Source organism: Moschus berezovskii, chromosome 22 (assembly GCF_049115385.1).
Source record: "Moschus berezovskii isolate FMDL1 chromosome 22, NW_MosBer_1.0, whole genome shotgun sequence".
NCBI classification, from domain to species: Eukaryota; Metazoa; Chordata; class Mammalia; order Artiodactyla; family Moschidae; genus Moschus; species Moschus berezovskii.
Genome location: NC_142481.1, coordinates 62,037,478 through 62,062,172, shown reverse-complemented (window position 1 = coordinate 62,062,172; position 24,695 = coordinate 62,037,478). Strand labels below are relative to the sequence as shown.

The 24,695-nt window shown below is 40.7% G+C and overlaps 1 protein-coding gene across 3 annotated transcripts in view; it reads right to left on the bottom strand.

The window, feature by feature from the left end:
• Positions 1-20,870, bottom strand: part of RFWD3 (ring finger and WD repeat domain 3) — a 34,821-nt gene extending 13,951 nt beyond the window's left edge. The window contains exons 1-6 of one of the 3 annotated variants that reach the window (XM_055413144.2): positions 20,735-20,870; positions 15,535-16,114; positions 10,488-10,690; positions 9,617-9,687; positions 2,500-2,694; positions 2,303-2,394 (exon numbers count right to left, since the gene is read on the bottom strand). In XM_055413144.2, the coding sequence (XP_055269119.2) occupies positions 2,303-2,394; positions 2,500-2,694; positions 9,617-9,687; positions 10,488-10,690; positions 15,535-16,112 (1,139 nt within the window). In that variant the 5' untranslated portion in view covers positions 16,113-16,114; positions 20,735-20,870. Of the gene's footprint in view, positions 1-2,302; positions 2,395-2,499; positions 2,695-9,616; positions 9,688-10,487; positions 10,691-15,534; positions 16,115-20,729 lie in introns of all 3 variants that reach the window. The other 2 variants (XM_088830855.1, XM_055413143.2) reach the window with 2 other exon arrangements.
• Between the last annotated feature and the right edge of the window lie 3,825 nt (positions 20,871-24,695).

The following is a 24,695-nucleotide window of genomic DNA, read 5'->3' as shown; positions in this document are numbered from 1 at the left end:
TGAGGAAAGAGATGGAATTGAGAAAAAACTGGTGCACAAGGAAGCCTCCTCGGTATCTATAAGGATACATTTCTTTTTTAAAAGACCCAAAACAAATATGGAAAATGTTAAGATTTGATAAGGCCGAGCCTGCGGGCATTCATCCTATTAGTCTCGGTATGTATCACCATTTTGAAATTCTTCTCAAGAGGCTAAGGAGTACACCGATTGTAGTAATCAGCAAAGTTTTAAATACAATCATGCATTAAGAGCCACCCCTACTGGTTTTGCTTTTTCAAGAAAATTCCCCCCACCATGCACCTGTCATTTTAACATACCACAAATAAATATTCATTGGAATGAATAAAAAAAGGCAAACAAGGAGTAAAATTAATACATCTGTAATTCCACTTTACAGTGACTACTTATATGTTTTTTCCAGTTTGCAAAACTATAATCACACTAACAACATGCTTTCACATGACAACATACTATAAGTACTTCAACATCAGTTTGAATCAATGTATAGTGTTTCATCACATAGATATGCCAGAGTTTACTCAACCAATATTGGTTTGGATTATCAACTAAATGAAAAGCCTGATTAAACACAGTTTTGCACATATCTTTAAACATTTTTTAGAGTGCCTAAAGCAGAATTGATGCTTTTGAACTGCGGTGCTGGAGAAGACTCTTGAGAGTCGCTTGGACTGCAAGGAGATCCAACCAGTCCATTCTAAAGGAGATCAGTCCTGGGTGTTCATTGGAAGGACTGATGCTGAAGCTGAAACTCCAATACTTTGGCCACCTCATGCGACAAGTTGACTCACTGGAAAAGACTCTGATGCTGGGAGGGATTGGGGCAGGAGGAGACGGGGACAACAGAGAATGAGATGGCTGGATGGCATCACCAACTCGATGGACATGAGTTTGAGTGAACTCCGGGAGTTGGTGATGGACAGAGAGGCCTGGCGTGCTGTGATTCATGGGGTCACAAAGAGTCGGTCACAACTGAACGACTGAACTGAACTGAAAGCAGAATTACTTTTAGCCTTCTGAATTACATTGCCAAGGGCCTCTCTAAATGCTAGTATCTATGTGCATCTTCACCAGTAATGCATGAGCGGACCCACAGTCCTGTACTCTCGATGCAGGGGGCTTTTGGCTGCTGCTGCATGGCATGTGAGATCTCAGTTCCCTGAGGGAACAAACCTGCCTCCCCTGCATTGCAAGGCTGATTCTGAACCACTGGACCACCCGGGAATTCCCAATCTTTACGGTTCTTAAAGCATATTTTTTAAGTAGTGCTTTTAGCAATTGTCCATGGGCTTCCCAAATCCCAATAATTTCTATTTCTGGCATTGTATTGCTTCAGTTATGAGACTTCTTTGTAGAATACTATGGCAGGAGGGCTTAGGGACACAAGCAGCAAAAATTTTCAGTTTTTAAAAAAGTATCTTTAAGCCTATTCTAATGACAAGGAGCTTGAGACTTGGAGTGTGCTTTAGATGGCCGTGAATTGGCCACTCATTCCCTGATTCACTGTTCACCGAATTTAGTGGTAGAGGCAGACAGTAAAGGTAATCCCTTAGGGAAGAAGCTGGACAGGCTATCAAAAAACCCAGGCTATCTTTCTGTGTGGGTCTGCTGCCCAGCTTAGGTGTGAGGTATTACTGTATGGCTAAAGGTTTCTCTATGACTTTTGATTTCAGGAGGGCTTACCAGACCATGTCTTGGCCTCCCCAAGTCATATTACCAAAGACAAGTCTTAGCACTGACTCCAAGTTCACAGGAATGCCAAAGTGCTCCTGCAGAGCTACCTGCTCCGATCAGCACACAACCCTCAGGCCCTGAAAATGGAGGCTTACGAGAGGTGCTGAGCACACAGACAAGCACAGAAGCCTACCACCTGCTGCTCTTCTTTCAACCCCCTGTCTTTCAAGAAAGGAGATTTTTATCCTCTACTTCTCAGCTGTTTTCCTATGCACTGATTTCATTTTCTGATATTCTATACTAGCTTTTTTCCCTGAAGAGTTCAAGCAAAAGTCCTGGGGCTTAGATTTATTGAGCTAGGTGAAGTCACAATAATTTGTTACTCCAGATCATCACTTTTAATCCTATATGGAGAGCAAACCGTGCATCAGGTGATCAGACATGTATCATAAGTCACAATGTTAGATAACCAACAATCCCCAGAGATCCCGAGTCACAGTCCAAGGAAAGCCTCAGAATCACACTAAGAGTGACTCATACCCCCTTTTTCAGATGAGCCTACAAAGAACCAAAATGGAATATTCCAGCTAGACAGATTCTTTCCACCTACCTCTTCATGAGCTCCTGCTCACTAGTGTCCAAAGCTCTCAAGGTCCGGGCATAAAGGACAACGATATCACTTTGCTTGGCTTTCTTGTTGCACTAAGGAGCCCAACAGGACACAATTAGTGTGGTTCTAGGAATCCGCCTGACTTAACATGTTGACTGTGCACATACACAGTTCTTAACTGCAGGGACTCTATCTACCTGGGGACATTTTCGGGTCTGTCCTCTGAGCCACTTCAAAATGCATTTGTACCCAAAGAGGTGCCCACAGCGCAATGCAGAGAGCCGGTGATCCCCAGCATTGGTCCACTGTTCCAAACATATTGTGCAAGTGTCCCCTTCTTCCTCATCCACAGAAGCAGAAGTTAGAGAAGGGTTAGACTTCTGAGGAGACTGCTGGATGGAAACCAGAATACATTCAAATTAGAGAAAATGCAAAATCTGTCTTGAACATACGAAACTAACAAATTAACAAAAGTCACACAAAAATGAACAAACCCAATTGAAATATGCCAAAGAAAAACCCAACACCCATGAATCACTTCCCATTCTTTCCAGAGTGCAATCTGGTCAAAGATAATATAAGCCATGAAAATATTATTATCCTTTGAACTCACAAAATTCTTGATTTTTTTTCATTCAAATGACAAAAAGGAGCTAATTAACGAAGATATTAAAACAAACCCAGAAGTGACCAGTAAATAACAACAAAGAATATTAAGTCTTTTATACATTCAAAATTAGGTTCATAATTCAAGTAGCTAAAAAAATATTTGTTTCATGTGAATAAAGAAAAAAATACAAGGGAAAAGAGAAAGGAATATAAACAGCTCACACAAAAATACAAATGGTTAGTAAGTGTTCAGCTATAATTAAAGAAACAAAAATTAAACCAGGTTTTTACTTCTTTTCATCTATTAGATGATGCCTGGTAACACGAAGCACTGAGGGTGAAGGAGAAATGGGCACCCTTACACACTGCTGTTGCAAGTAGAAACTGGCACAAATTTTCCAGAGGGCAACTTGGCATTATCTATCTAAACTAAAAGTACATTCTTCCTTTGATAAAGCAACCTCTCTGGAAGAAATATATCCCATGAATATAACCACAAATATTTGCCAAAACAATACTGCAAAGATGCTCAGTGCAGAATGATCTTAGCAGGAAGCAACAATAGTGCACACAGCAAGGGAAGAATTAACTAAAATGTATTCCCATGTAAGAACACTATGCAGCTACTACTACCAGGAAGAATCAGATGCAATTGTATGTTGGAGAGTCACTTAAGTTATGTCCGACTCTTTGTGACCCCATGGACTGTAGCCCACCAGGCTCGTCTGTGCATGGGACTTCCCAGGCAGGAATACTGGAGTGGGTAGCCATTTCCTTCAATTTTATGTACTGACAATAAAAAGCTCTCCAAGAGAAACTTCCCTGGTGGTCTAGTGACTGGGAATCTGTGTTCCAATGCAGGGGACATGGATTTGATCCCTGGTCAAGGAACTAGGATTCCACATGCCACAGAGCAACTAAGCCTAGGCACTACAACAACTAAGCCTGTGCATTCCAGAGCACAGAGAAGAGAATAGAAGCTTGCGTGCTGCAACTAAAGGAGGCCCTGCGTGCTGCAACGAAGACCCAGCACAGCCAAAATTAATTAAAATAAATAAATAAAAAGACACGACTACAATCAAGATTAGTTGAGCAATTAATCACACATTTAATCACTTAGTCCTATAATTAAAAAAGAAAGCTCTCCAAGGTACAACAAGTCAGGGGAAAAGAAACCAACCCTGGAACAGAATAGTATATAATCTCTCTTGTGTAAATTTTAGAATAGAGCATTTAAATTAATTCAGTAAGGTTGAAGGATACAAAATTCATCTACAGAAATCTATTGCATTTCTACACACTAACAATGAACTATCAGAAAGAGAAAAAAGAAAATATAGTCCCATTTATTTATGAACCGTATTAAAAAGAATAAAATAAACTAGAATTAAATCTAACCAAAGAGGTAAAAGACCTGTACTCTGAAAACTATGACATTGATGAAAGAAACTGAAGACGACATAAACAACTAGAAAAACATATTATGCACATTGAAATAATTGGATTGGAAGAATTAACATGGTTAAAATAATCATCCTCCCACCAAAGCAATCTACAGATGCAATGCAATCCCTGCCAAAATATGAACAGTATTTTTCATATAACTAAATGATTTTAAATTTATATGAAAACAAAAGACTAGAAACAGCCAAAGCAATCTCAAGAAAGAAAACAAAGGTGGAAATATCACACACTCTGATTTCAATCTGTATTACAAAGCTACAGTAATCACAACAGTATGGTACCATCACATAAGCAGACACATAGATCAACAGAACAGAACACAGGGCACAAAAACAAACCCACACTTACATGGGCAATTAATTTACAAAAAAAGAGGCAAGAGTAGACAACGGGGAAAGACAGTTTCTTCAATAAATGGTGTTGGGAAATCTGGACAACTACATGAAAAGAAAGCAAACTGGACCACTTTCTCTAACTTTTTATTTTATAATGGATTATAACAATGTTGTGATAGTTTCAGGTGTACAGCAAAGGGACTCAGCCAAATAGTGGACTACTCTCTCACGTAATATACAAAAGTAACCTAAAAATGGACTATAGATTTAAATATAAGACCTGAAACCATAAAATTCTTAGAAGAAAACATGGGCACTAAAGCTCTTTGACAGCAGTCCTAGCAATATTTTTTTGAATACGTCTTCTTAGGCAAGGGAAGGAAGCAAAAACAAGCAAACGAGGCTATCAAACTAAAGCTTTTGCATACCAAAGGAAACTAACAACAGAATGAACAGGTAGCCTACCGAATAGAAGAAATTAACAAAAGATATATCTGATAAGCAGTTAATATCCAGAATAAATAAAGAGCTCACACAACTCAACAGCAAAGAAAACCTGATTAAAAATGGTCAGAAGGCTGGAACATTTTCCCAAAGAGATGGCCAAGAGACACATAAAAAGAAAATATGTTCAACATTAGAAATTATCAGCTCAGATCAGTTCAGTCGCTCAGTCATGTCCGACTCTTTGCGACCCATGAACCGCAGCATGCCAGGCCTCCCTGTCCATCACCAACTCTCGGAGTTCACCCAAACCCATGAGTCGGTGATAACATCCAACCACCTCATCCTCTGTCATCCCCTTCTCCTCCTGCCCTCAATCCCTCCCAGCATCAGAGTCTTTTCAAATGAGTCAGCTCTTTACATCAAGTGGCCGAAGTATTGGAGTTTCAGCTTCAACATCAGAACTACCAATGAACACCTAGGGCTGATCTCCTTTAGGATGGACTGGTTGGATCTCCTTGAAGTCCAAGGGACTCTTAAGAGTCTTCTCCAACACCACAGTTCAAAAGCATCAATTCTTCGGCACTCAGCCTTCTTTATGGTCCAACTGTCAAATCCATACATGACCACTGGAGAAACAATAGCCTTGACTAGACAGACCTTTGCTGAGAAAGTAATGTCTTGCTTTTCAATATGCTGTCTAGGGTGGTCATAACTTTCCTTCCAAGAAGTAAGCGTCTTTCAATTTCATGGCTGCAATCACCATCTGCAGTGATTTTGGAGCACAGAAAAATAAAGTCAGCCACTGTTTCCCCATCTATTTCCCATGAAGTGATGGGACCAGATGCCATGATCTTAGTTTTCTGAATGTTGAGCTTCAAACCAACTTTTTCACTCTCCTCTTTCACTTTCATCAAGAGGCTTTTGAGTTCCTCTTCACTTTCTGCCATAACGGTGATGTCATCTGCATATCTGAGGTTACTGATATTCCTCCCGGCAATCTTGATTCCAGCTTGTGCTTCCTCCAGCCCAGCGTTCCTCATGATGTATTCTGCATATAAGTTAAATAAGCAGGGTGACAGTATACAGCCTTGACATACTCCTTTTCCTATTTGGAACCAGTCTGTTGTTCCATGTCCAGTTCTAACTGTTGCTTTCTGACCTGCACACAGGTTTCTCAAGAGGCAGGTCAGGTGGTCTCTTTCAGAATTTTCCACAGTTTATTGTGATCCACACAGTCAAAGGCTTTGGCATAGTCAATGAAGCAGAAATAGATGTCTTTCTGGAACTCTCTGGCTTTTTCAATGATCCAGTAGATGTTGGCAATTTGATCTCTGGTGCCTCTGCCTTTTCTAAAACCAGCCTGAACATCTGGAAGTTCACGGTTCACGTATTGCTGAAGCCTGGCTTGGAGAATTTTGAGCATGACTTTACTAGCGTGTGAGATGAGTGCAATTGTGCGGTAGTTTGAGCATTCTTTGGCATTGCCTTTCTTTGGGATTGGAATGAACACTGACTATTTCCAGTCCTGTGGCCATCCTGAGGTTTCCAAATTTGCTGGCACATTAAGTGCAGCACTTTCACAGCATCATCTTTCAGGATTTGAAATAGCTCAACTGGAATTCCATCACCTCCACTAGCTTTGTTCATAGTGATGCTTTCTAAAGACCACTTGACTTCACATTCCAGGATGCCTGACTCTAGGTGAGTGATAACACCATCATGATTATCTGGGTCATGAAGATCTTTTTTGTTCAGTTCTTCTGTGTGTTCTTGCCACCTCTTCTTAATATCTTCTGCTTCTGTTAGGTCCCTACCATTTCTGTCCTTTATCGAGCCCATCTTTGCATGAAATGCTCCCATGGTATCTCTAATTTTCTTGAAGAAATCTCTAGGCTTTCCCATTCTACTGTTTTCCTCTATTTCTTTGCACTGATCACTGAAGAAGGCTTTCTTATCTCCCCTTGCTATTCTTTGGAACTCTGCATTCAAATGGGTGTATCTTTCCTTTTCTCTTCCCTTCTTTTCACAGCTATTTGTAAGGCCTCCTCAGACAGCCATTTTGCTTTTTCGCATTTCTTTTTTATTGGGGATGGTCTTGATTCCTGTTTCCTGAACAATGTCACGAACCTCCGTCCATAGTTCATCAGGCACTCTGTCTATCAGATCAAGTCCCGTAAATCTATTTCTCACTTCCACTGTATAGTCAAAAGGGATTTGATTTAGGTCAAACCTGAATGTAATTATCAGGGACATGCAAATTAAAACCACAAAGAGATACCACCTTATACCTGTCAGAATGGCTATCATCAAAACAACAACACACAGCAAGCATTGGCGAGGATACGGAGAAAAGGAAACACTTGTGAACTGGTACAGCCACTAAGGTAACAGTATGGATTATGGACAAATACCATATGATCTCCCTTAAATGAAATCTAAAAAATAAAACAACAAAAAATCCGCAGACCAACAGACACAGAGAACAAATGGGTGAGTGCAAAAGGGAAGGGAGTGGGGGGTACGACAAAATAGGTTGAAGGGGATTAAGAGGTACTAACTTGCACTCATCTCACATCTAGCAAAGTCATGCTCAAAATTCTCCAAGCCAGGCTTCAACAGTATGTGAACCAAGAACTTCCAGATGTTCAAGCTGGATTTAGAAAAGGCAAAGGAACCAGAGATCAAATTGCCAACACCCACTGGATCATATAAAAAGCAAGAGAATTCCAGAAAAACATCTACTTCAGCTTTATTGACTATGCCAAAGCCTTTGACTGTGTGGATTACAATAAACTGTGGAAAATTCTGAAAGAGATGGGAATACCAGACCACCTTACCTACTTCCTGAAAAACCTGTATGCAGGTCAGGAAGCAACAGTTAGAACTGAACATGGAACAACAGACTGGTTCCAAGTGGGAAAAGAAGTACGTCAAGGCTGTATACTGTCACCCTGCTTATTTAACTTATATGCAGAGTACATCATGAGAAATGCTGGGCTAGATGAATCACAAGCTGGAATCAAGATTGCTGGGAGAAATATCAATAAACTCAGATATGCAGATGACACCACCCTTATGGCAGAAAGTGAAGAAGAACTAAAGAAGCTCTTGATCAAAGTGAAAGAGAAGAGTGAAAAAGCAGGCTTAAAGCTCAACATTCAGAAAACTAAGATCATAGCATCTGGTCCCATCACTTCATGGCAAACAGATGGGAAAACAATGGAAACTGACAGACTTTATTATCTGAGCTCCAAAATCACTGCAGATAATGACAGCAGTCATGAAATTAAAAGACACTTGCTCCCTGGAAGAAAAACTATCACCACCTTACAGAGCATATTAAAAAGTAGAGACATTATTCTGCTGACAAAGGTCTGTCTAGTCAAAGCTGTAGTTTTTCCAATAGTCAAGGATGGATGTGACAGTTGGACCATAAAGCTGAATGCTGAAGAATTGATGCTTTTGAACTGTGGTGTTGGAGAAGACTCTTGAGAGTCCCTTGGACTGCAAGGACATCCAACCAGTCCACCCTAAAGGAAATCAGTCCTGAATATTTATTGGAAGGACTGATGCTAAAGCTGAAACTCCAATACTTTGGCCACCTGATGCAAAGAACTGATCATTGGAAAAGCCCGTGATGCTGGGAAAGATTGAAGGCAGGAGAAGGGCACGACAGAGGATGAGATGGTTGGATGGCATCACCAACTTGGTAGACATAAGTCTGAACAAGCTCTGGGGAGTTGGTGATGGACAGGGAAGCCTGGCATGCTGCAGTCCATGGGGTCTCAAAGAGTTGGACACAACTGAGTGACTAAACTGAACTTCCAGTTATAAAATAATAAACCATGGGGATGTAATATATAGCGTGAGGAATATGGTCAATAATACTGTATTAGTTTTGTATGGGGACAAATGGTTACTAGATTAATTGTGGTGATCACTTTATAATGTATGCAAATATTAAGTCACTTTGCAGTACACCTGAAACTAATATTGTATGTCAACTATATTTCAATAAAGAAAAAAATTATATATGTAAGTAAATTTACATGAGCATAATTTTTCTAAAGAGAATAAATAAAAACAGAAACATGCAAAAAGTGAATCAATGATGTTTCAGAACTGGCAGGGTCCACAGTTTATATAAATGCATCTCATATTAAGGACAGTGATGTTATTTTTAAAAATAAAAACTGTTTATCTCACAGCAAGCATTCTGCCAGACAGTTCATAAACTGCATTCATATCTGCTATTTTAATTGATACATAACCTTGTTAGGTGGGCAGGACAAGTTTTCAAACCTTCCCCTACCCTCTGTTTTTAAACCTAAGGGTAAGCAGTTACATAAATAATGAGTAACACCTGGGCCCCCTGCCTACAAAGTCTGTGAGTTTTCCATTTTAGCCTGCAGTCTCCTTTTTAAATGTAAATGCAAATCTAAAAGGATGTTCATATTACCTGTTTGGGGAGAGTGTCTTCTCCACCAATACATGTAATCTCTTGATCTGTTGAGAGATCTTCTAGTTGCTCTGTCAAGTTGTTTCCAGAAATGATGGGACAGGTAACATATAAAAGAAGATATAAGTCAGGTATGAGGCTAGCAGGAGAGCATAACTCACTACAGCTTTCCCTTTTATAGCAACACTACCAATTAGAAATGTCAGGGAGAGCAGATTCAGTCTCTGGTTGGGGAACTAAAATCCTACATATCAAGGAGCCAAAAAAAAAAAAAGAATTCATTGATGCTATTCCAATCTAAGACCTTATGAATACATTCATTATTTTTTTAATGCTCAAATTGCCCCAAAGTGCTCAAAGTGCCCTAAGCCACTAGGTTTTCTTTCAAGGTTGCACCTATGCCTACTGACATAACTGTAAGACAGACAGCTTTGCTTTCTACCACAATAAAATGCCCTAGGCTCACCCTGTATATTTCCTATCACAGACTTGGAAAAAAGTGACCAACTCAGTGGGTCACAAATCACATAAAATTGCAAGCCAGATAAAATCCTTTCTGTGTAGTTATGGCCAGTGTAAGCTCATGGCATCACCAACTCAATGGACATGAGTCTGAGTAAACTCCGGGAGTTGGTGACAGACAGGGAGCCTGGCGTGCTGCAGTCCATGGGGTCGCAAGGAGTTGGACATGACTGAGAGACTGAACTGACTGACTGACTGAGTGTAAGCTCTGTACTATAAAGCAGTAATCTATGACATCCGGAGTGAAGAGGAAAGGTATCAAAACACAAGTCTAGAGTTTCTAGCCTTCTAGAGTCTAAGCTTTTCAGATGTTGACCTTGTGAATGAAATCTGGATAAAGAATACTCACCTTCTAAAACAACAGCTTCAGGCTCCTCTGTCCGGGCAACTCCCTCCTCAAACTCTGTGGAGCTGTCACTGTCAGAATCAGAACTACCTGATACCTGCAAGTCATCAGAGACAGGATTCCTAGTCTCTGAATTGTAAGAGGTGGTTGACGAATGAGGCTGGGTCCTGCTCGCTTGAAAGAAAGCATCCAATGGTGTTGTCAACCTATGCATGGAGAAAGACAACAGAATTCTAGTATAACATACTATCATCACAAGAATAATCCACAGTAATCTGGAGGTAAATCCTAGTCATTTTAATGCATCACCAGGCCATTAAATGTTGAAGTAGGAACAGAGATTCAGGCAGATACTGACTGGACTACATACGCTCTTTCCATTCAATTATTCCATTAGCTCACACTGAAGCTTGACCCTTCTGCTAAAAGCTAATCTTACTTTATTGGTACTTCTTTTGTCAGTATCTTTTAAAGACATGACTCATTAATACATTAAAAGAAAGAGAGAAAACTAACTTAGCAATTTGTCTGCTGATATTAGGGGGATGAAAAGAGAGTGGGCAAGACAGAAAAACGGCCCTATTGATCAAATACAGCCTCATGAATTCTGCTGCTGCAGCTCCTCAGACCAAGGTCTTTGCGGGTATTAAGTCTGGCTACAGTCATTATTGTTTCAACTCTCATTTTAAGCCAGTTTTCAAGTTAAAAATGCTAAAAAAAAAAAAAAAAGTTAAACATTCTCTCTTTTGCTCACTCAAACTTTCGGTTGAGCTCTCCACTGATTTTTTTTCCATTTAGTACATGTGTCAACTGCAGTATTTCTAGTTTGTACATTTCTATAACTTCAGTCTCTTTATTAAAATTGTCTATCTGGTGACACAGTGTTTTATCCTTTGCTTTAGTTTTCTGAATATATTTAAATCATCTAGTAAATTCAACATTTTGGTTTCTTCATAAAGTTTTTTTTTTCTGTGTAATAATTATACTTTCTTTACACATCTTATATTTTCTTGAAAATTGGACATCTCATAAAACATAATGTGATAACTCTGGAAATGAGAATTCACCGTCCCCAGGGTTTGTTGCTGTTATTTCTTATAGTTGCTACTGTTTGTTTAGTGACTTTCTGAAGTAATTCTATAAAGTTTGCATTCTTTGTTATGCATGCTGGTTAGCTTTGTGCTCAGTTCATGACTAGACAGAGATTTCCTTAAACACCTGGAATCAGTAAGCCTCCCAGTCTTCACTGAGGTATCTGACGTGTATGTTGGGGCACATCATCAATAATCAGCCAAGCAGGTGACAACTCTACCTTAGACTTCATTTCTTGCTTATGCAGGGCCTCAAGGTCAGCCAGAGATGAGAGCTAACTGCCTTGGCGCCTTCTTAGGCCTTTCCTGAACGTGGGTATGTGTGCGTGCACACAGCCCTCAACATGTATGTAGCCTTTTAGATTCCCAGGAATATGGCAGAACTTTTTAAAACCCCATATGAAAATCACACTCCCCAGCTTTTCCTTTTAGACTTTTTGATTAGTCTAATGTTTGCCCCAGTGACCAGCCACGGCCTCAGGCAGATCCTGGGGAATAGGCTTTAAGCTTTTAGGACTAAGACAATCCAGGAATAACCTTTCAAGTGACATTTTCCAGGAAATCACTACACAAGTGAAAATAGAATTCTTTGGGATTGAGATTTCAAAGTATCTCCAATTCCATTCTTCTCTCTCTAGTTGCTTCTAGGCTACTGGCCTTTCACTGTGATTACAGGCAGTTTTCAAGACTACTATGGAGCTGAAGAGGAGAATGGGAATAGGGAATGCCACAAAGCTCACAGTTCTTACTGAGACTCAGATGGCTTTCTTTGAGACTCACTCACTGAGCTGCTACAAGCACTGGATAATTTCCAGAATACTGAAAAAGTTGATTTTGATAAATGTTGCCAGTTGTTTCTTTGATTCGATACAGAGGATTTTTCTGAGGTCCTTATTCTGCCATTTGCATTGATGTCACTCAGGTTTGCTTTTTTAAGAAAATGCTAAGCGAGTTTACAAATTTATTTTTAATAACTGTGCATGAACAGCAGCTACAGCTACTCATGAGAATAAGCACATAAGAGCAGCACTGCCTAAGAACATTTGAACTAAATGAAATACATAATAAAGTTAACCTATTACATGCATAGGGCTTCCCTTATAGCTCAGTTGATAAAGAATCTGCCTGTTGCAATGCAGGAGACAGGTTCAATTCCTGGGTCAGGAAGATCCCCTGGAGAAGGAAATGGCAACCCACTCCAGTATTCTTGCTTGGAGAATCCCATAGGCAGAGAAGCCTGGCAGGCTACAGTCCATGGGGTCGTAAGAGTCGGACATGACTTAGTGACTAAACCACCATCATTACATGCATATCAATAGCATTCTGCATAGAAACCAGCAAAAATTGATTAACTTTTTAAAAAAAAATCACTCATTAATATTGCTTTTATTAGCAAATAGGCATTTCCAAGGTCAGGAGGGGACTATGAAGATCAAGTGGGAAACAGTGCTTAGGAGTATAGTCTTGAAATCCTCTTTTCTTGCACTCATCATCTCTGGATTAAATAACAGTAGAATAAATTCTTGCCCCTTGCTTACCCTCTGTAGTCCTAGATTCCATAAGCTCCATGAAAACAGGTACCCTGATCTGTCCTGTTCAGATGTATGTATCTCCAAGGCAAATTTCAGTCTCTCACATAGTGGAGTGTTACAAATATTTGACGAATGAATGATGACACTGACAATCAGAATCAAGCAGCCTCAAACAAAGAAATAGGAAAGGAGTTTGTGACCTTGATTGAGAAGTAGTTGGGAAAAATATCCCACTAGGTAGGTTTCCCCAGTGTAGTGGAGCCTGAGGCAAAAGTGTCTCACCTAGGCCCAGGCTCTCAATACCTGGCGCGGGGGTAGTGTGTCAGGTGAGTAAATGCCACCAAACACCATAATGAGAAATTCACTTCAAGATATTCAGAAGGTATAAGCAACTCAGTCCTGGGAAAGCTCAAGACTTCTGTGTGAATTTAGTGTGGAATTAATTTAAAACAGAATGCTGCTGCTGCTGCTAAGTCACTTCAGTCGTGTCTGACAGCAGCCCACCAGGCTCCCCCGTCCCTGGGATTCTCCAGGCAAGAACACTGGAGTGGGTAGCCATTTCCTTCTCCATACAACAGAATAGTTAATGGCAAAAAATTTTAATGTCTCATTTATCAGGCTCCAGAATCCATGTTCTCCACACAGTGCTTTGCCTTGAAGGTTTATTCTCTTTGTGGAGACAGACAAACTGACATCATTTAACATCTAAATTCTATAGCTCAATCCCTGAGCACAGATTCTACATACATCAAGAAAATTTCTGATTACACAGTTTGGCTTCTGTGTGTCAGTATCCTCTAGGAGAACCATGCTGACAATGCCAGAGAATCTGTCTCTGTGCTATTTCTAATTTTCTCTGTAAATTGGCATCTGGTTTATAAGTGTCACTCTCCTGTGAACTCATGATACTAATGTCCCCAACCAAGTGCAATCCCCTCACCCACTCACCCAATGTATGAACAACCAAGCTGGAGGACAATTTAAGAGTCCTCTTCACAGTTTCTGAGGACACCACTCTCAACTCTCAGCCCCCTTATTATTTCAACAGGGTCCCCAAATTGCACTACAAGGTACCTTCATCTATGACACAAATATATGAAATCCTACTTTGCTTTGAAAATCATCATAAATGGCACCTTAAAATAACAGAGTAGCATACACTTGCAACTGCTGTCAACATAGAACTAGGCTCTTCTCACCCTTGACGGATCACATCCAGCACTGACCAGGCATTAGAGACTAAAGCCACAGTAACAGCAGCCCTGATACACTAATCAGCAGGATCCATTGAAAAGGATGCTGAAATCTAGAATCAGAAGGCACAATTCCAATTCCAGGGTTATCTCAGTCAAATGATACATCACCCCATCATCTTCCTCATTTGTAAAACACAGGTAACAGATGGCCCAGCTACCACTGTTTAGTGCCATCTCATTCTTTTCAATATTTATTTTTTATTATTTATTTGTTTGGCTGTGTCGGGTCTTAGTTGTGGCATGCAAACTATCAGTTGCCACATGTGGGATTAAGTTCTCTAACCAGGGACTGATCCCAGGCCCCCTGCATTGGGAGTGCAGAGTCTTAGGCACGGGACCACCATGGGAAACCCCTCATTATTTTCATAGTGTTAGAAAAATGGATCTGATTGAAGCTTCCTTTATTTGCTTTTGTAGACAACAGTCAGATCCAGGTTCCAATACCAGCTCTAACCTCCTCTGTACTGTCACTCTGAGATCCTGAATAAATCATTCTCTCAGGGTCCAAGTTTCTTTCACATTTAAAATGAAAAGGTTGAATTCAATCTCTCTCAACATTATGAAGACATTTAGAAAGCCAACTGTGGAACTAAGTATTTCAAATAAAGCATAAGTTAAAAAATAGATTAAAACATAGACAACTGTTATTCTTCAAAATAACTGTCAAGACTTGACAGCTAACCCCTTCAAGAGGCAAGTTCAAACCAAAACCTATGGAAGAAAATTATTTTTAACTCTACAACACAGTATCAGGAGAGGAGGGCTAGAATGTTTCCCATTTAGGCAGATAAGTTCTGTATTAATTCACACTCTACTTTTCACAAGGGTTCTCTAAATCCAGCCTGCCCATCTTAAAAATCTACTGTACCACTAAGCGGAATGCCAATGAACAATGAATCTCGGGCAAGTGGAGTGGACTTGCAAGTTAAATATATATATATATATATATATAAAAACATATCTGTGTACCATATCCTCTCCACTACTTTGTGACTTAAATAAACCAAGTAATTTTATTTTCATCTGATGTATGAGGTACTGGGGGTCCAGAAAGGTTACCCAACTTGCCAAGTCACAATGCCAATTCCTGGCAACACTGGGGCTCTCATCAGGGCGTAAGGTTCATAATTCCCAATCAGGCACTAATCCCACTATCTACACATCTGTTTACCTGGCACTGTTTGTCCTCTGGGACCCTCCTGCTCGTGCCCTCCGTGAAGCAGAACTCCTCCTACTCCTCCTCGCTCTCACGGGCCCCACACTGCGGTCTGAAGTTGGTCGCAGGAATTCCAGCATGCCATGAAGTCTCTGCAGCCCACTGATGAAGCTGTCCATTGAATCCAATGAAGGCACTTGGGGAGCGCGGTTAGCACCAGATCTCGGCCTAAACTCCTCTAAAACTCCTGGATTGAAGTTCCCCAGAGACTCTAATCCTGTGAGCTCCACTTCCTCTGTCAGATCGACAGATATCTGTGGAATAGGCGGAAGCAGCGGCACTCTCTCTGGGCTGTTGATCACGTCCTCAGGAATGGGTTGGAGCAGGGGTGGTCCTCCTTGGATGGTAACCACCTCAGCAAGTACAGGAAGCAACAAGGGTGGTCCCTCCTGGCTGCTGACCTCCTCAGTATGAGGAGGCTGGAGTAGGGGTGGTCCCCCTTGGCTGCTGACCACCTCAGCAGGAGCAGGCTGTTCTGCAGCACCATGATCTAACTGCACCTGAAGATCATATTCCATTGCTTCATGAGCCATCACTAAGGAAGCAATATTTGTAAAAAGTATTAGCTATGTGGCACATTTTATCTAATTATATCTATCATTTAATATTTCTGTTTAAGATCATTCTTGACAAAACTGAGAAACTTAAAAAGATGATTTTAACTCTTTTCCTATAATAAGGACTTTTAACCAGTTATCCTGTTTGTCCTTCGAAAACATAAAGTCATGTGATCATAGCGCTAGTCTTTAAAAGAATCTATAAAATAAGAGAATTGAACTATTGAAAATAATCCCCCAGAGCTTTTGCAGTTCTGTCATGACCTGTATATGGACATTTACTACAAAAAATGCATACAACACTATATTTAATTTTAGGAAGCAATATTCATCTTTCATGGCACTAAAGTGCAAAGAATAAACACAGAAAGAACATTTCCACAAAATAACTCAAAATAGAAATTTAGCAAATGATATGAGACAGCAAAAGAGACACAGATGTATAGAACAATCTTTGGGGCTCTGTGGGAGAGGGTGAGGGTGGGATGATTTGGGAGAATGGCATTGAAACATGTATGTTGTCATATGTGAAATGAATCGCCAGTTCAGGGTCGATGCATGTTACAGGATGCTCAAGGCTGGTGTGTGGGGATGACCCAGAGGGAGGAAAAAGGGAGGAGGGAAGTGGGAGGGGGGTTCAGGAGGGGGAACTCATGTACACCCGGGGTGTATTCATGTCAATGTATGGCAAAACCAACCAATATAATATTGTAAAATAATTAGCCTCCAATAAAAAATAAATTAAAAAAAAAAAGAGAGAACACAGAAAAAAAAATAATAGAAATCTACCTATTTTCTCCAAAAAGGCTGAGCAACCTTTATTTACTTCAACTTTTTTATTACTTTTGTTTTCTGTCTCTAAATCCATTTGTTAGTCTGTTCAACAAATATTTATTAAGCACTGGTTATGTTCCTTTCAATATTTATTTTCTGTCTCTACTCCACTACATTAGTCTATTTTTCAAGAAATATTTAAGCATCTGTCATATAGTCAGATACTCCACAGAGGCAAACAGATAAGTGGTTAAGACCCAGCATAATACAGTTTACATTCTAGCAAATGAGAGAATAAAGAAATCAATGTGAAAAATTATATATTGTGCCATTTGGCTTTGGGAGTGGGGGGCAAGACACAACAGTGAGAGGCGGCCTCTTATAAGTGAAAATTAAACCAGGACAAGAAGGATTAAAAGAAGTTGGCCATATGAAGATCCAAGAAAGAGTTTCAAAAGAAAATCAATACAAGGTGTCTGCTAAGTATGGGTTTAGTGCATCAGAGAAAATAGGAAGCCCAGCATAATAAGCACAGTAAGAAAGAGCAGACAGTATGAGGTTTAATGTGAGGAGTGAAGTTGATGATACACGACACTTTCACTAAAAGGCCTTGATAAGGAGTTTGTTCTGTGTCAGGAATGGACTGTAGGGGAGGAAAAATGCAGGCAAAGTGACCACTTTATAGGCTTTTATGGAAGTGTAAACTAGTGGTCACAGAGGCAAGAACAGTAGCAGTGGAGATGGAAGAGTAGACAGTTTAAGAATCCTCAGTATAGTCATGCCACTTAAAATCTTGGGATAGATTAACTACCTAAGAAGGAATTGAGATAGAAAAAAAGCAGGCCAAGGACTAATACCAGAGACACTAACATTAAAAGGATAACAGTTATAGGAAGAGAAACCAGAAACCAAGACCATGAGGTAGGAGAAAACCTGGGAGAGTGTGGTGTCTTGGAAGAATGATGCAAGGAGGGGTCAGTCAGGTGTGTCAAGTGATACTGAGGTGAAGAATGGCCACTAGATTTAGCAATGTAGAGGTGACAGATAATCTAGAAAAGAGCTGTTTCCCCAAAGTGATGAGTAGAGGCCAGACTGGAGTGGTCAGCATAAATGCAGAAAAGTCCAATAAACACAGCGGATGAAGTCTGTTTTTCTTTCTTAGTCATTCCTGAAAATCCATGAATATGACCCCCATCCCCTTGCAAGAAACAGCATTACAAAAAGAATAAATCACAAGCACAAAGCAAAGAGAGTATGAGACATACAAATCAGTTTTCAGTACCAATAACTGGTAGGACTGTGTGCTATTGAAAAGCAAGCTAATTTCCACTGAGGGAACTGCAGAAATCACATATCACAGAAGATAGCATTGAAAGATGGAGATGGAAAGGAGGATCAGCTGAAAGCCTGTGAAAGTAATCTGTTCCTAAAGGAAACAATAAAAAAAACACCTCCCCCTATGCTGCAGAAAACTGGAATTTTGAACCACACAAACTTAAGACCAGCAGTGAAAACAAGGAGTTAAATGAAATTCTACAAACTTTCACAAGTGTGAAACACTTCCAACCCTTCTCCCCAGCTGCACAAATCCAGAACATAATATTCTGGTTTTTACACATTCTCTATGCCTCAAGCCAGGAGATTAGAGGACTGTTCTCTAGAGAAAACTAGCTGAAGAGAAAAGATCTATAAATACTAACACTTGTAAATCTTAAGAAAATGGCTGGGTCTCTGTCCTTATAACTAATGGTAAAAGTCCCTTGGTTGGTAAGGTTCAGTCATTCATACACAGCTTCCAATCAGTCTTCTGGGCACGTGGCGGGGGAGGGGGGGGTGTCTCTGCAAAACAAACAAACACCCAAAGAACAACTGACATTCACGAAAAGCCTCCAACATGAGAGGAGACCAAAGCAGACAAAGAGAAGAAACTTGGAAAAAAGAAATATGATGCAATAAATGGTAATAAGTAAATAAAATAAATCCAAACTTAAAAAAATGCCAACAGAAAACAGTAAGATAAAATCAGAACACAAGAAAGAACTCTTAATAGAACAGTCTTTTGGACTCTGTGGGAGAGGGCGAGGGTGGGATGATTTGGGAGAATGGCATTGAAACATGTATATTATCATATGTGAAACGAATCGCCAGTCCAGGTTCGATGCATGATACAGGATGCTCAGGGCTGGTGTACTGGGATGAACCAGAGGGATGGGATGGGGAGGGAGGTGGGAGGTGGGTTCAAGATGGGCAACACATGTACACCCGGGCAGATTCATGTCAATGTATGGCAAAACCAATACAAGAATGTAAACTAATTAGCCTCTAATTAAAATAAAATATATATATTAAAAAAAGAACTCTTAGAAATTTTACAATCAAAATAAAAGCTATAATAGAAGGATTGTAAGATAAACCTGAAGAATGCTCAGAAAACAAAAGAAGCAAATAATAATAACAATAAAAGGTTAAGTCAGAATACTAGACTCACTGAAGTACAAGAATGAGAACTCAAAATGGAGAAAAAAGTTAAGCAAAACCTCTGGTCAAGATGGAACCATAAACTCTCTTCCAACTACGAATCCCAACTCAGTAAATTTCCTCAAAAATTATACTGAAAAGAAAAAAGCAGACCACAGATGAACCTCCATTATTAATTCCATCTTTAGGACACTTAAAAATATGCAAAATCACACTACTATATGGATTTATAAATATAAGGTAGTATAAAACAAGCCCAAGCATGAAAAATACCCAATTCAGGAGAGAGAGGTTGCTGGGGTACACATGAGGCTTTGACTATAGAATTTATTTAAGAAAAGGAAAGGAAAACTCTATCAAAAGGTCAAAGTCAAGATTTGTTAGATAGGGGTGGTAAATGCACGAATCTTTTAAAAATTATTCTGTGCACTTTTCAGTATGGTTAACATTAAAAAGTGAAATTTCTTCCCAAACGCAAAACCAATCAACTTCAAAGAACACATCAGCACCCAATATTGACAGAACAGAGAAAACAACGTCATCGTGGAAGAAATTTCTCTACACGGCACCGTCCTGGAGCAAAACTTCCCCATCAGTGTGGGCCAACACAGAACCCGCCAGGCCTGGGGTTGAGCAGGGGGGAGTCGGCGGGTCCCCACCATGCTGTGAGCAGCCCGGTCCTAGACATCCCGTGGTTTCCCCAAGCTTTCTTACTCAGATTTCAACAATGTCCACACTAGGCGCGTTGAAGACTCCCAATTAAAAAGACGAGGCGCGGGCAGGGAGTCGGGCCGACCTGGGTTTGAATCCCTGCTCGGGCACGTCCTACCTGAGGACTTACTTAGGACGGTTGCCCAGCTTCCCTGTTCGACTTATTCGTGTTTAAAATGTGGGGATAATACAAGTATTTACGTCACAGTGTTGCTGTGAGGTAAAGCTGGATAGAACGATAGGTCTTTCGTTCAACTTGAAAGTGAGGCAAGTAGCGGGCACTCCGTGGCACAGCAGTTATCTGCACATGAAGAGCCCGAGGCTCCACTCCCTGGAGAGCGACCAGCGACCTCTTGACCCCTGCCCCGCGGCGAACTCCGCTCCTTCAGGAATCCGGAGTTCCTTCCTTCCCCGCCCCCCCCGGACCTCGGGGGCCGCCCCAGCAGCCCCGAAAGAACGGGAATTTAGGTGCCTCGGCCCCGACCGTTGGGGAAGCCAGGAGCGACCTCATCTCCTCAGACCACCGAGTTCAAGACCGCCCCCAGCCCAACTCGGGCCCTGCGTCCAGGCACCCAGGGGAAGTCGTCCCGGACCCCGATGCCCAAGGCCTGGGGAGAGGCAAGCACCCACCTCACCTGAAGCCAGAGCACTCGGTCAGACTCGCCAGGAAGTCGGAGGCGCAGCAACCCCCTAAGAAAAACTTGCCGGACTGGCTCTTACGGCCACTCGTTAGCAGCTCAAGCTGCCCGCCTGAGGTGCTGGCTCGGCCTGCTCCTATTGGGCAGCAGTTCCGGCCGGTAGCCAATACCCTCTCTTCTTCTTTCTTTGGTCGCCGCTGACTGAAACAGCGGCGCTCTCACTGGCTGACCCTTCGTAAACGGGGTAGGCAGGACCACGCGCAAGGAAACCTCGTACAATTGGTAGAAATCAACGTCCGTCAACACGCGCCCAGCCCCCAAAGAGAAAAACGGAAGAAGGATGTTTACCGCTCTTTATTTGAACTTTGTGGCGGGAGAAAGTCGCAAGGGAGAGATTTCTTAGTCCATTTTGAAAAGATGAAAATATTAAAACTGTGCCTCATGCTGTTTATCCTAAAGTCTTTGGTGAAGAAGATGCCTGTCACCAAAGCCAACCTTAGCATTTGTACTTTTTTTTCATCTTCCTGCCTTTAAGGGAGCTTCTACTGAGCAAGGTTAATATCAGGAGAAAGGAATTTTATTTTGTAAACAAATACAAATATGGAGTAGAAAGAAAAACATTTTGAATGATTCTCACTGTTGTATAAGTAATGGCAGAGGAGCCTCCAGGGAGCGGAACCTCAGACTCTTCATGTGCAGATTAGACAACACATAGAAGCAAAAAAGAAAAATTGTCTCCAGAGAAGTCATTGTTAACTCCGTTTAAAATCTTCATCTATCTAAATATGGATATTTAAATATAGATGGAATTGTTTTAATCTTAATATATCTTGAATTACTTTCCTTGTCAATGAATATGTAGGCACATCATCAAATACTGAATGATTCTTTAAAAAATTTTTACATTAAAAGTTAATAAGTAATACACAGCAAAAAAATTTGGAAAACAGGAAAAAATTTGGACAACTGTGAAAAATACACAATGTTTCTGAACAGTTCTGAGAGTATATTCATTTATGATCCACCTAATGGTCATGTTTACTAATTAGGAGAATAAGAGAATAAACATACAAGCCAGAAATTTATAGTCTTGTCTCCGACCTCCAAAAGTTTCCTATAATCAGAGGACAAAAGTGTTGGTTGTGTCCCATTTTAGGGGAGAAATTCCTGTTTACAACTAAGTGGGTGATTACTTACACCAACCCCTCTGTTGCACTATGCACCATTTCACAGAAGAGTTGTTTAGATGTATGTCTTTTTTTCCCCTTCACCAAAAGATATAACTAATGGGTGCCCCAAAACTACATGATGGTAACTACTGTTAGGGATCTGAATGTATAAATAAAAAAAAAATTGAAAGCATTCTCAAGGTTAAAATATGCCAAAAAAATTTGTGGTAAGCCTTTTCCCCAGACTCCGGGGAAAGCCATTTGTTTTCCTGTAGCATTAGAAGTACCATCATTCATTCTCTAGTCCATTCAGTCAACAAATACTTTATTAAACCACTACTGGAATCCCAGCTCTGGTCTACATGGTATATTATATATACACTTAGTCGTTCAGGGAGATTCCCTGGTGGCTCAGATGGTAAAGCATCTGCCTACAATGCAGGAGAAAAGTGAAGTCGCTCAGTCTTGTCCGACTCTTAGCGACCTCATGGACTGCAGCCTACCAGACTCCTCCGTCCATGGGATTTTCCAGGCAAGAGTACTGGAGTGGGGTGCCATACTTGGGTTCAATCCCTGGGTTGGGACGATCCCCTGGAGAAGGAAATGGCAACCCAATCCAGTACTCATGCCTGGAAAATTCCATGGATGGAGAAGCCTGATGGGTTACAGTCCATGGGGGTCACAAAGAGTTGGACATGACTGAGCGACTTCACTTTCTTTTCTTTAGTCGTTCAGTTGTATCCAACTCTTTGTGACCCTATGGACTGTAGCCTGCCAGGCTTCTCTGTTCATGGAATTCTCCAGGCAAGAATACTGGAGTGGGTAGCCATTCCTTTCTCCAGGGGATCTTCCCCATCCAGGGATCAAACTCAGATCTCCTGCATTGAAGGCAGATTTGTCACCACTGAGCCACCAGGGAAGTGGGATATAGTATAGAAAACAGAGACGACTCTTGACCCAATGGAACTTACATTCTACTAAGTGGGGGTAGATCATAGACCAATAAACAAGAATAAAGTAGTAATTCCATATGGTAAATATCATAAAAGTTGTAAACAGAGGGACATGAATGGAAAGTGCTTAGGAAAATCCTCTTTTCAATTGAAGGTTCAAGAAAGGACTCTCTGAAGTGCTGATATAAGAGCTGAGATCTGAAGACCTCAGAAAACGTTTGAGAAAGGTGCATAGTCCATAAATGACTATAATAAAAACAGAGTAAGGTAAGTGCTGTGATGCCCATGTGTGACTGGATAGGGCTTTAGTACACCTGGGTCCTGCCTCTCCTCCCCAATCATTGCTACTATTTTATGAGGTGCTGCCCATTTTTGGACCTCATTTTCTGCATGGCAAAATGAGGTAGCTGGACTAAAATGAAAAGTTGTCCCTGTTTGAAGGGCAGCAAATCTAGAAAACAGCAAAATGTTGCAGAAGTTCAAAGCAGGTTGAAGGGAAGAAAATCTCCTCTACCAGATATTAACAACCAGAACAATGGTGCTCTGAAATTCCTCTGCATCAGCCTTTTGGAATGCTATGGGAATTGAAGTGTGCACAGGTTGCTATTAATATGTACTAAGACTTTATTCTCCATGTCACCACTAATCTACTAATACAGCATGAGATCCCAGGAAGTAGCCTTGAGTGGATGCAGGCTTCATGGGGCTTGATACTTAAACAATGGAGGAACCTCTTAAAGACTGAAATATTCAGGACTTCCCTGGTGGTCCAGCGGTTAAGAATCTGCCTGCCAATGTAGGGTACATGGGTTTGATCCCTGGGCCAGGAAGATTCCATATACCTTGGAGCAACTAAACCTGCATACCACAAGTGAGCCCGTGTGTCTGGAACCTATGCTCTGCAGCGAGAAGCCACTACAATGAGAAGTCTGCACACAGCAACGAAGACCCAGCACAGTCAAAAATAAAAAAATAAATATTTTTTAAAAGGACTACAAAATTTAAAATATAAAATTACTTCCAACAAAGGCCAACCATCTCCTGTTAGGCAAATCCTTTAACAGACAATAAATAAAAGCTCTGGATAAAATATTTTTAAAAAACAGCTACCTGGAGGCACTGAAAAGCAGCTAAAAGCAGGTGGAAACTAGAAGAGGGGGGGTCTATAATTGGAAAAAAGAGACAGCAGTAGGGGAATCTCCTGCTTTTTCATGGCTTTTATCCCATAGGTAAGACCCCATCAGCCCATTTGCAGTGGCTAAAACTTGGAGAGAAGCTCCCAGTCTAATTTGGTTGCAATCAGAGGACAAAGTTTGAAGCCACCATATTAGTTAGAAAGTGAGAGGGAAAATTCAGGAAGGGAGAAAGCCAGAGAAGAAAAGCCTCAATTCTGTATATAATCTCTGCCCAAATCTCTATCTTAACTCTGAGTTAGGCATGTGTGGAGCAGGCTTCAAGCAGCCAGCTTAGCCTAAAAGACTGCACAGCGATTTCATATGTAAGTAAAGGGGAGACACAGTTTGGAATTTAAGTACAGCCCAATTAATTGCCTGTTAAAAAATACTCTCTGAAGACTATGACACAGTCCATACTCTCTGTAACTATCAGGAAAAGTATCCAAGAAAAATTCCAAGTTACTGGAGGTAGGAAGATACTTGAAACATAATCCATAATCAAGAGAAAAGTCAGTCAGTGGATACTAACCCCAAAATGACCTAAATGTTGGCTTTAGCAGACAAAGGTTTTGAAACAGCTATTGTAACCATTATCAAGGATGTAAAAGAACACATGTTTATAATGAAGGAACATGAAGGAAATCTCAGCAGAGAAATAGAA